This window comes from Zootoca vivipara, chromosome 7 (assembly GCF_963506605.1).
Source record: "Zootoca vivipara chromosome 7, rZooViv1.1, whole genome shotgun sequence".
Taxonomy (NCBI): Eukaryota; Metazoa; Chordata; class Lepidosauria; order Squamata; family Lacertidae; genus Zootoca; species Zootoca vivipara.
This window is the reverse complement of record NC_083282.1, coordinates 62113329-62126330: the sequence shown is the minus strand read 5'-3', so window position 1 is coordinate 62126330 and position 13002 is coordinate 62113329. Positions and strand designations below refer to the sequence as shown.

Below are 13002 nucleotides of genomic sequence, written 5' to 3'. Positions count from 1 at the left end.
ATTCATGCTAACAGCAAATTCATTCTAACCATGGATACTTACGTGGCTAAAACAGCCATATACATGTATAACAGACAAATATCCACAGACCTGGGGGAACTCCCAACATTCAGCACTTGATTAATATTTATATAGCCTGTAAAAATGTAACTTAAAAAGGTTAAACTGCTAGGCTCTTACCACAAAAGGTGTTTATTGTGGGAACGGTGCTCCTCACACATTTATTTTTATTTTGCAGCATGCCACATGATGACACTGGCATCAAAATGCTAGCCTATGTTTTCCTCCATTTACTTGAAATTTACCCTTTCTTGGTAAAATCCAGTCTGTTTAAATTAAACTAAACAAACAGTTGCTAACACTCTATTTGTAATACCTAATTGACTTGTTTGCAAATTAAGTCCCTGCCTGGAAGTACCCCTAGTGTCAAAATGATCAGAATAGTTATTTTAGAAAACTGATACAGTTACTTATTTTAAAATTCAAGATTATGGGCAATATGGTCTACTTTAACTGGGGGCAAGCATACTGCAGTTCACTTTCAAACTGTAATCACCTAGAATAAAAAGACTGCAGATATAACATAAGGTGGTAAGAGTGCCTAAGTTATAGAATGAAGTGTACCATTTCAGATGTGAGAGTAATTAGAGTGTTCCACCACATAAAGCAGTATTGTGCAAGCAACAACAGCAAAAACAGCTGGCTGGGTTAGAGCCTCTTTCCCAGAAGGCCTAATATTTTATGCAGAAGCGTGTTCAAAAATGCTGCCTAAACTGGTGCATTCTATTTATGCTACCTGAGGATTCTACCTCCACATTCTGCTGCATGTATAGACCACCCCGCCCTCATTGGGTAGTTTTTAAAAAACAACAGATGTTACAGATGTCACTGCTGCCCATACTGAGGGCTATACTGCATGTTACATGCAAATGCGTAATGGTAGCCTAACAGCCCTTATAATGGGGAAGAGCCATTTCAGGAGAATGTTAGAGGAAGAGGGGCACCTTTCCTACTCTAAATCACATCCTCTCTGTAGTTTGGCCTTAATATGCAGTACCTGATGAATCTACAAAGTCACACTGCTGCTTAGGAGAGAGCAATGATTTTTCTTGAGAACAGAGGGTGCTAGAAGACAAGGAATTATCACAATCTTTCACAGATGTATTACATCGGATTGTTCTTAGCAGGCAGAACATGCTTAAAGTTAAGGCCCATTTAGACCAGCAATCTACTGCATTGACCGCCTCAAGTTCTCCCTCCTCACATTCAGGACTCCCCACATCCATCTTTTGATCAGAGAATGTTCAGCTCTTTGGTGCCACTTCTCTCCCTCAGCAACAACCCCAGTGACTCTAGTTCTCCTTCCCTACTCTGCAGAACATAGCCCCCATGATGAACTTGCGAAGTTGTATATTTTTAATGCTGTATCTCCCCCTTAAACCCCACCACCCCACACACTAGGCGGCTAGGTAGATATAGTGCAGTAGCTAGGCCATATTGCATCATACACTATTGCAAAAGAATTAATTGTTTCCCCCAGTAATACAAACTGTCTTTTAACGTTGACGGTCAGCCAACAGAGTCAAAGAATCTGAATAGATTGCCTCAATTCTCCATGATTGCGTGGAGTAGAGAATTGAGCCTGCTGCATGAGAATCAAGAACACTTCAGCAAACCATGTGTAACAATAGAAGGAACACTACAAGGCATGTACGTGGGTGGAACTTCCGTCCTCAAAACTGAGAAATTGGAACTCCATGACCAATCTTTAATCAAGCCATAACAACTTACTTCCTTCCACAAATATTCACTTCAACTAAAGAAGCCTGTCATGTGTCTGGTCTTCACACAGTTCCTGCAACTGTTGAAGCTAAGAAAATAGATTTAAAAGGGAGATTGTACTGTTCTTTAGCCATCTGTAACTCTTCACCCACAAACTGACCACTCCTGCTGTATAGCAATAATGGAGCAAGATATCACTGATATGAGTAGTGAAAAACACTTTTAAAATCATTTAAATAAAATTCTAATAATAAGACCTCATATTTTATATGTCCATTCAAAATACATGCTCCTAGATAAAACCATGGTAAGAGCAATCTACTTCCTCACTAAATGTTTTCTAGAAGGGGACTCCTCTTTGTGTCAGTTTATAATTTGTGATAGCCCAAAGTTTCTTTGAGCATTTGTGAAACAAGTTCCCTGTTTTACTGAAAATAATAATAATAATAATAATAATAATAATAATTTTGCACAAAAATGCAGTCTTGTATTGGACACTATGCTAGGGGACCTCAAATCAGGCAGTTTTCCAGTAATGTGGATTTGGAGGGGCCCAAATCATATTCAGGGATACAAAACCCAAGTTCCTTATTACTAAATGTGGTCTGGGACCATCATAAGCTGAAGTGTGTTACAAGGGCAAGACCAGCAAGTGTACTGATATAACACAAAGGTCATGGAATTATATATATATTGTGTTAGAGGCATATATTATTCGGTTTCTTATTCAGACTGCTCATATAGCTCTGTATCAAACAAGTAACTGGGAACTATCAGTGTCATGCAAGAAGCTGGAATGGGAGCAGGAAAGGCAGGACACTTAGAAGGAAATTATTTAAAAAGTGGTGATGTGTGTTGAAGCTTATTGGGTATAGGTCTCTAATAAATGAAATCAAGTTCTCTTGAATGTATGTTATAAAAAGGCCTGGCTCACATACCACATGAAGTGGTCTAAAACTAATGATGATTTAATGTGACTGGTCAGCATGTTGATGCACACTGCTCAAAAGTTACTGCAGCACTGCACCCCAGCTGTGCCTGTACCAGAGTCTGGTTTGCTGTGTTGTCTGAATCTGGCTCCTGGTTCCTCTCCAAACAAGCCATGTACTATAAACCAAGAGCAAACCTTGGTTACCACATGCACCTTTTTAAAGAAAGAAACAAATCACAAACCAAGGGTCGGACAGCAGCCTCCAGCTTCTTTTGGTGTGGCAGCATCTGTGAGGAACATAGATTGTTTTAAACTATGTTGCATGTGATGTGTGGCCTAGCCAATGATTTGCATGAATCGTCATAATATGAATGGAAACGATTTCTTCCCCCAAATGATCTAAATAGAAAAAAAATGTAAAACACCCTTAATTTGTGATCAAATCTAACTACAATCTCATTTCAATAGAGCTCCTATGCAGAATCCAAAGCAACTGGATTTTAATTGAGTTTCCAGACACCTTGGAGAATCAGAAAAGCAGTTTATGGATCATTTCCATCTTTCCAAATATCGCTCATCCACAAGACAACATTTAGTGCATATTCTCCATGCAAGGTAACAGCTAATAACAGCCTGGCTGGAATGTCACACAAGACAAATGTGGCCTAGAAACATATTCATCAACTTCCCCATCTCATCAATGTGTGAAGGTTGCAAGAGAGATAGCTCAGGGTAAAAAGAGTTCAGTGAGAGTAAAAGATTTGAACTCCACTGATCCACAGGATCACAGAACAGGCCTTGGAACGCTTATTGTGTGGCAATAATTATTTTTTTGCACAGGAGTCACAACATTTACAGAACCCAGGAATACAAAGCCAAGTCAATTCCACAGCCAAAACAAATACAACTCCTCTCAACTGTACAAAATGTCATACAAATAGACACTACCAAACAAGTAACATAGCATTGACTATAATCCTGCCAGGTGATGTTAAAAGTGAAATTCAAAAGGTTTTTCTGCATAGCCAATAACAGATAAAACATTCTGAAGCAAGCCAGCCTCGGTTTCCACAGAAAAATCTTTCTTGATTTGCACAGAAAATGCTAAATCAGGGTGGTCCAATGAACGGCCCTCAAGGCCTTTCTTGGCAGCCCTCAGCAACATTTGACGCCCCAGCTCTCAGACACTGGGCTTTGGGAAGGAGGCATGACAACTCTTGACAAAATCCTAGAGTCCTCCTGCCTCCTTTCCAAAGCCTAGTTAGTGCTTCCCCAGCTTTGGGAAGGAGGTAGGAGGGCTTTGGGATCCTGCCAGAGCCTTGTGCCTCCTTTCTTAAAGCCCAGCATCTTGCTTAGCCAGCTTTGGGAAAGCAGCTCAAGGGCTGGGGGGGGGGCTCAAATTTTGGCCTCACTCCCCTGCCATGTGACAAAGCAGTGTGCAGACTGTGGATTCCCTGTCAAAGTATTCTTCTGGCCCACTTGGTATGAAATGTTGGACCACCCTGGGCTAAATTGTTTGTTAGTGCAACAAAAGGAAAAGGTATTACATGCAAGATTCAGAAAATAGCAAAAGAGGAGTGTGGATAAAATGAGGGAACCTTTACCTTACCTGAAGCTTAGTGCCAGCAGTCCATCCCCTGCTCTCCTTCTCTGAAGACATATGTTTGAAACATATGAATCTGCTGTCCTAACCTAGCTTGGCCCTTAAGCCACCTGAATACATTTCTATGCAAGTGGGTCCATTTTCTAATGCATGCTGTATATGAAGCAGGTCAGTTCATTTAGATCTCTCCTTCTCACCACCTCAAGGTTATACTGTAGTGTAACCTAATCTGAGTCTTTGTCTCACTTTACCCTGTGAAGCCCTTTATTTATCAAAATGTGTTCTTATGTGCCAAGAAGCCGATTGACTGATGGCAGAGTAGAAATTTGAACTTGGGTTTCCCACACCCTACAATTATATTCTACCACTGCTTCATATTTTCTGAAGTTTCACTCATTTCCACAATAAAAAGGAAAAGAGTTAGAAAACAGCCTGATTATTAGAAGAGCCTTGCCATTTATGTTCAAAGTCTTACTGTTAGGTTAAAATGAATACTTCACTCTCTTATACTGTATTGGAAAGCAATCAGAAGTGTCAAACAGCTACAAGAAAATTCACAGAAGGCCTCTGTAGCAAAACCAAAGCCAAACACAATTCTTACTTGGAAACAATTAAGGTTAGTATCTGCAGCCCAACTTTTCCATATTCAGCCATACACTTTAACTGTAACTTATATACACATTTCTATACGCCAATGAAAACATCTTTTTTGAAGCTAAAAAGTTAACAGCTGAAGTTACGTTGCTATTATTTCCCATATAAATTAATATATGTGGCAAGACAGCTATAGAAATAAAGGTAAAGGCAAAGGGACCCCTGACCGTTATGTCCAGCCGTGGACGACTCTGGGGTTGCGGCGCTCATCTTGCTTTACTGGCCAAGGGAGCCAGTGTACAGCTTCCGGGTCATGTGGCCAGCATGACTAAACAGCTTCTGGTGAAACCAGAGCAGTGCACGGAAACCCTGTTTACCTTCCCGCCTGAGCGGTACCTATTTATCTACTTGCACTTTGACGTGCTTTCGAACTGCTAGGTGGGCAGGAGCTGGGCCTGAGCAACGGGAGCTCACCCTGTTGCAGGGATTCAAACCGCCAACCTTCCGATCAGCAAGCCCTAGGCTCAGTGGTTTAGACCACAGCGCCATAGAAATAGACACTAGCTATATCAGGCATCCCCAAACTTCGGCCCTCCAGATGTTTTGGACTATAATTCCCATCTTCCCCAACCACTGGTCCTGTTAGCTAGGGATCATGGGACTTGTAGGCCAAAACATCTGGAGGGCCGCAGTTTGGGGATGCCTGAGCTATACAGTGGTATCTCTGGTTAAGAACTTAATTCGTTCCGGAGGTCCGTTCTTAACCTGAAACTGTTCTTAACCTGAGGTACCACTTTAGTTAATGGGGCCTCCCACTGCCGCCGCTGCACAATTTCTGTTCTCATCCTGAAGTAAAGTTCTTAACCCAAGGTACTACTTCCGGGTTAGTGGAGTCTATAAGCTGAAGCGTTTGTAACCTGAAGCATTTGTAACCCGAGGTACTACTGTAAATGAAAAGCACACAGGAGGTACATTTTACCAAAATTGAGTTGTGTCACGTAAGAAAAGTTCATTATAATTGTCTATTTAATATTCATATTTGTGCTGTACTAGAACAGCTATAATTAGCTTCAAATTTACAATTGTAAATCATCAAACTCTATGATTGCAAGTAACAGTGCTTAGCAATAACTTGACATTTGAAATGCATACTGGCAAGGAAGCTAAATAATTAACACAATTATTTGATATCTCCTATATATATACACAAATTAACACCACCATGGCAAGATGAGACTTCCATTAGAAAAATGAAGTTGACAGAAATGCAAGACAGTCTTATGAATCACTGCAAATACTTTGCACTGGGTTCCAGGTCATACACAAATATAATTATATAATCGCATAACTAATGCTTACTCCACTTCATGTTAGCAAAGGGTATTTTTTACATTTTGTATAAATTTCTGGTGCTGAAAGCCAGGACATTTCTACCACATGACTATAAGCGTTTACTTTCAAATTTCAATTCCTTTCATGAAGCAAGCACTCTAGGAAAAAAAGCTTAGACAGATCGCTTGGGGAAGTAATAGTAATTTTATCAGTCTCCCAAGTTTTCCTTTATGTCCTCTTCTACTGAAAATTACACTCTTTCACTATCAATTTACATATTGATTATGTACTGATGTACATATGCTGCCACAAATCATCTTACTTCAAGGTTAGCCTCTACTACTATATTTTGCTATGTCAAACTGAAGACAAACATAAGCAGAAAGCTTTATTTCATAAGCTATTATAAAATCTATTAAGTAAAATAATCCCATTTCCTGTGTAAATCTTAAATAAAGAACAGAAAGCTGAACATTCTTTAAGTACAATATTAAGCATTCAAAACCGCACATTAAATTCAGTATAACACGTTCAAACTGTAGAGAATTATCTTGTTGCCCTAGAGACACTATTACATTCATATGTTACATTCATGCTGTACTCCACACAGATAATACAAACACTTATTTTAGATATTGTAAACGTTTTCTAATTCTAGAAAGGAGTATGTTAACTGTAAAAAACCTTGAAGTGTGAACAATGGCAAATCACAAGAAGATCAGAGTAATTTATAACACTAACAGCACAGAGAAGTTTTCATACCAAAACCTATGTTTGATATGTTTGGTTCCTCATGCCAAAATATAAGGTAAGATAAGATAAACTTCATTGTCATTGCCCCCCTGCAGGAACAACGAAATTACTCAGCTGCTCCATCCACTCAGATAAGGCACTCCACATAAATTTAAAATATCACTGTTATGTGATGGCAAATATTCATAGGAACTGTAACAGCTTGTGGGGCATAAATCTGAAAGCAGTCAAGTATTGTTCCCCATACAGCAGGAGGAATTTTAAGACAAAATAACACAGCTGAAAATACAGAAAAACCCATGATGAAAGGCTGTCCTAAAAACAAACTGCTAAACTCTAGCATCTGGATTTAAATTTTGTTTATAAGAACTAGAGTGTTTTAAACAGGGATGACCAGGTGTGCCTTACTAAATGAACAGTCCTTTCAGAAAACTGACCAAAGAAAAGGAAATCACATTTCTTGCCTCTCTCTGCTGTTCATGCTTCTACCATACAGAAATACTAATTTTATACGAAGAAATAGTGAACAAGCCCACAACTAGCCTAAATGATGGCTTTTAATATTGCTCATTCACTAATCTTCCCCAAGAGTAACATTAGCTTTCAGTAAACCTCAGTGCTCTATAAACTTTATTCTCTCACTCACATATACAAACAACTAGCTTTGCGGAGGAATCACTGGATTATGAATGCCACAGGGAAGGCTGAAACAAAAGGTTAATCACAATTTCACTCATAGATGAAAATCAGTTCAACAATGTTAGAAATCAAATGCAAGGCTAGGAGTCTATTGTAACATGAATCTGTTCCACTGAAAAGAGCTGCAGGGTCTACATCACAGATACAACATGCGGGAACCTGTTTGCTCAAGCATGAAGAACAATTACAACAGCTCCCTCCCCCAAATATACCGGTACATGCAACTAAAAGCTTCCCCCTTCCACTGAGAATGAATGGCACAGAAACACAAACACATAAGAATCATGCATTATGGCAAACCCCAGCCTATTAATTGTTTAAATAGTTATAATGATTCTTTCCCCAACATAGATTGCCAGGATGGTGCATAAAATTATTTATTGCTAAACACCAAGGTTACAAGTAACTATGCCAAAAGTCAAAGATTTCTTACTACTGTATTCTGCTTTAACAATATTGTTATTTGTAAAAGAACAATTAATCCAGTGTAGTGAAAGCCAGACACCTTGAAACTACTAGGATGACTACCATATCTAACACTGTGCAAAGCAGTAGAGTGTGTAGACCTTACTGGAACAAATCACATACAAACCCAGCTAAGGTTCTTTGCTACCACAAAGCTTGCCAGCCCCTCTCCAGGTTAAAGCAGGTCTTGGAAATGGAAGCATTTGAATAATGACACTAATACTGGGGCGGAAGGTGGATACTGGAGTAAACAGGAAGGGCCAAGTCTGCTCAGGGAAGGGATTTAGCAGATGTGGAGGGGGGGCTTGGAGAGAGAAGATATGTCTGGGTCAGGTTTGCCTTAGTGGGAAAACAGTGGTGGAAGGCAGCTGTACAGAAGGCAAGGAATAATTAAAGCACAGGGAGGCCAAACACGCCAAGGAAAAATGGGCAGGCAGAGATGAGTGCTCCGGAAAGTACAGAAGTCGGGTGGCACAGGTAGGGCGATGTGTGCCCTGAAGGGTAGGAGATATGACAGAAAGATAGCTTCATGATAAGGCGGCAAGACGAGCGCAGGTTAGGAAAGCTAGATGCGCCAACACCAACGAGGAAAACATAAGTAAGGGGGGGGAGGAAAGGGGGAGAACGGATGGAGGAAAGCATACTTTGGCAGAACAGGCAATGGCGAGGAGGACACTGCCAGGAGTAGAGGCTGGAGGGCGACAGGGCACTATGTTTTGGGCGGAAGAAGAGAGCGAAAGAAAGGAAAACAGAGTGCCTGCGAGATGAACAGGGTTTGTAAAGGTGAACCTTACAATGGAGGAGAGCAGGAACGGACCTAAGGCGAGGCGGGGGGGGGGTGTATTTGAAGAGGGGCAGGTGCGCCTGGGTGGAGCCGAGGGCGGCGACTCGGGAGGCCAGGCTCTCCCTCCCACCGAGGGGTTAAAAGGGTAGGGTGGTGGAGGGAGGGGGGAGGGGAAATAAAATAAAATAAAGAAGCCTCCCAACGTCCCTTCCTTCCCCCCCACCCCCAACCTCGCGCGACGGACGGACGGACTGACCTGGCCGCACGGTCTTGAGGCGCACCGGCTCCCTGAAGTGGCGGATGACGGCCAGGGTGTCTCGGTGCGTGAGGCCGCTCACCGGGGTGCCGTTCACCTCCAGAAGCACGTCCCCCGGGGCAGGGGGCTTCCCCGAGAGCAGGACGGGGCCACTCCCGCCGCCGCCGCCTCCGGACTCGGCCAGCGTCGGGAGGCGGCCCCCAAGGTAAGGGAACTCCCCGCGCTCGGCGCCCCCGCGCAGGAGGTCAGGGTCCGGGCCGGGGCCGCCCCCCCAGGACACGGCGCACTCCTGCACCTTGCTCAGCCAGTGGCGCTTCCTCCGCAGCGTCTTAGACATGAGGCCACACCATGGGCGCCCCTTCGCGCGCGCGCTCTGCCCGGTCCCCGGTCCCGCCGAGCTTCCCTCACGGCCGGCCGGCCAGCCCAACCGCCCGCGCGCGCACTCGCGCCTCCTTCGGCCACCACCGGCCGCGACTGCCTCCCAACTGGCGCCCTCAGTGCGGCGGCGGCGGCGGCGGCGGCGGCGGCGGCAGGAGCACGCCCCCTCCTCCCCTTGGACACACCTCTTTCGCTCCCTCCCTTCCCCTCCCAGCCGTTGTCTTAAGCCCCGCCCGACATTCCGGGGGGTGGGGCCAAGTGGGTTGACGTCAGGAGATAAGAACTTTCAGGGACCGGGGAGGGGTTTGCGGCAAGACTTGCGTAGAAGTTCGGCGGGGAAGGGAAGGCGCGAAGCAATGGAACCCTCGACCTTGCCCCGGAGCCACTTCGCAACCCCGACCTGAAGCGGCTTTTTCGTCGAAGTTCGCAGTACCCGAGAAGCATGTTTGCAATTGCGGCAGACACGGCCGGAGCCCCTCGTGGTCTTCCTCTCCACCAGTACGCCCAGAGGAAGAAGTCAAGGTTGGGAGGCGGAGGCAGAGGCTCCGGCTCCTCCGCCTCGCCACTGCCTTTCGTGCCAAGAGGTCTCTGCTCCCTCTGGACTTTTTGGATCGGGCCCATCCTGCCATCTAGAGGAAGAGACCCAAGTGAACAGAGGCAGCTGCCTTCTTGGCTTCTCCTCCAGAACAAGCAGCCAGGCATGAAAGAACAGCAGCAAATAGTATGGTGGCACCTTAATGAATCATTAAAAAGTCATTGAAGCGTAAGCTGTCTTGGGCTGCAGTCTACTTTGTCAGATGCACGAAGTGCTGCAACGGTGAGAATCCGGTCAGAAAAGTTGATGGGCTTTTCTTTCTTTCTTTTGGCAAAGTTGTGTTGAGCATGGAGGAGGGCCCAACCTTCTGTGCAGGAGATGGAGCAGTAACTTCTGAGGAACAGTGACTTCTGCTATCCTGCTCACTTCCTTTGGGCTGCAGAGTTGGGCCCAACTCCCACCACAGACCAGAGGGCGAGTCAAGGTGGCTGCTGCTATAAAGTGACACCCACTCAGTCCCACTTTGGGTAGGAGAGAGAAAGGAGTAGGTGCCCCTCCTGTCAGCAGTGGTGTCTTCTGCTCCAAAGTGTCAGCTACTTATGCGTGGCTGAGGGGGCCTCCCAAATTGCTAGGACCTCAACAGTTGCCTGATGCCGATGACCTCTGCCCCCCCCCCCAAGCTCTGGTGCCAAAGGAAAGTGGTTGTGGGCTGCTTTGAATGGTGCAGTTATAAGCCCTTTATTTGACCTTAACTACTTCATAAACAAATCCAAAGTACTTTTACTTGAAATTCTCACATGCCAATGGAATTTATTGCCAAATCCATGTTCTCAGCTTGGCACACTGTGAGCCTGAGCGGATGCATGCTTACTCGAAAATTATTCAGAGTAGAGTGGGGCTTAGCCCCAAGTATCCATAGCAATTCAGCCTCTGAATATTTGCACACACATAAATTGTGAAAAACAATACAGAAGGTGCTCAAAGGTACCCTGTTCCCATTAAGAACAAGGACAGTAACAAGCAGTTAATGGGCAAAAGCCATACTAGCTTCCTTTTCAAACTGTATCGGATGCTTTCCACGATTACAGTAAAATCCAAAGCCCCTTTTATTCAGAAGTAAGTCTCAAGCTAAAGAACCATCAGAAGAGAGAGCAGAGAGCTTGAAGATGATCAAGGGTCTGGAAACCAAGACTTATGAGGAACAGTTGAGGGAGTCAGGTATGTTTAGCCTGCAGAAGAAAGGAAAGGACTGAGATATGATAGTCATCTTCAAATATCTGAAAGGCTGTCACATGGAAGATGGAGCAAGGTTCTTTTCTGCTGCTCCAGAGAGCAGGACCCATACCATTGGATTCAAAGGAGATTCCAACTAAACTTTAAGCTAGCAGGAGTTGTTTGCCAGTGGAATAGACTCCCTTAGAAAGTGATGGACTCTCCTTCATTGGAGGCTTTTAAACAGGTTGGACGGCCACATGTCATGGATGCTTTAGCTGAGATTCCTGCATTGCAGGGGGTTAGACTAGATGATCCTTGGGGTACCTTCCAATTCTACAATTCTGTGAGAAGTTAAGTCTTATTTAATTATGCTGGACTTACTTGCAAGTGAATGGGGCTACGATTGCACTGTCAGTTTCTGAAACTTAACCTTTGTACATTTCTGCCTATCACCAGCTACACGCCCCCTTCCCAATATATAATCTCCCTTTCCCTATTAAAACAAATGCAATTCCATAAGAACCATTGTTAACAGCTCTCTAATATAAGTACAGATTGCAATTTTCCCTTCAGATATATTTGATTAGCACATAGGAGAGAAGAAAGGAACATAAGATGTAAGATTTTCTGTACACACACCTCACTGCCACAACCTTCAATGAAATTTCAATGAAATTTTATGAAATTGCGACTCCTTGCTTGACTGCCACAACATTTCAAGCCCATTGCCATGCCCAGGAGTGTCACAGCAACAGGCCTTTGTTTGATACCTGCACATTTTTTACAGCAAGAAACTCAAGTCAGGCACAAAGCACATGACTGGCATGAGAGCAGCTGGACTTGCAATACAAGACACTAAAACCATTCCAAGTCCAGCTCTACTAATCCACCTCCCTATAACATGCCTGTCCATTAATTATTTGTTTTTTTTCCTGGCCTGCTATGGAGTAGCGTCCTATGTACAGTCTTTTCCTTGCCTGGTGCTCTCCAGGTGTTGCTGGACTTCAGCTCCCATCATCTCTGACTATTGTTCATGCTGGCCAACAGGCACCTAGAGAGCACTAGATTGGGGAAGGCTGCTATGTAAATCTCCCCAACCCTTCCCTCAATTATCACCCAATATTAACAATGAAGCAGGGAAAACAGTGACAGCAAAAATCTGTTAACAGGCTTCTTCAGAAGTGAAGTGTCTTGGTCTTGCCCCACATTCCACATCCACGTCTCAGTAGCAGCTCCTGGATCCATAACTTTCTGACTAACTGCACCTAGCTCCAACTTTGGTAGTATTCAGAAGACAAACAAGAGTTTTCCTTTTTACCCAGGCTTTTGAAAACACTTGTTTATTGTTCAGCCTCTGTTAATTGTTTTACTTGATGCATTGATTATTTTTGTATTGAATTTTCCTGTTTTATTGTGATATAACACAACCTGGGACTTTTTGCTGAATGGCAGAAAATAAACTTATCTCATAAATAATACAGTACCTTCAAAATCATTCCCAGGTGGCTTATTAAACAAATGGCAATAAAAATACAATAGTAATAAAAATCTTATACAAAATGCTTATGCAGCTAAAAAAACATCTGTACATGGCCCTGGCAAGCTAACAATGCAAGCAACAAGTATTCCACAAATGGGGTCCTACCACTGACAAGGCCTAGTTCACCATAACTAC

The 13002-nt window shown here is 43.6% G+C and overlaps 1 protein-coding gene across 4 annotated transcripts in view; it reads right to left on the bottom strand.

The window, feature by feature from the left end:
- The window catches only part of MAGI3 (membrane associated guanylate kinase, WW and PDZ domain containing 3), a 141471-nt gene extending 131743 nt beyond the window's left edge, over positions 1–9728 (bottom strand). For 2 of the 4 annotated variants that reach the window (XM_035122261.2, XM_060277153.1), the window contains exon 1: positions 9200–9728. In XM_035122261.2, the coding sequence (XP_034978152.2) occupies positions 9200–9536 (337 nt within the window). In that variant the 5' untranslated portion in view covers positions 9537–9728. The remainder of the gene's footprint in view (positions 1–9199) is intronic. The other 2 variants (XM_060277154.1, XM_035122263.2) reach the window with 1 other exon arrangement.
- Positions 9729–13002: the final 3274 nt, after the last annotated feature.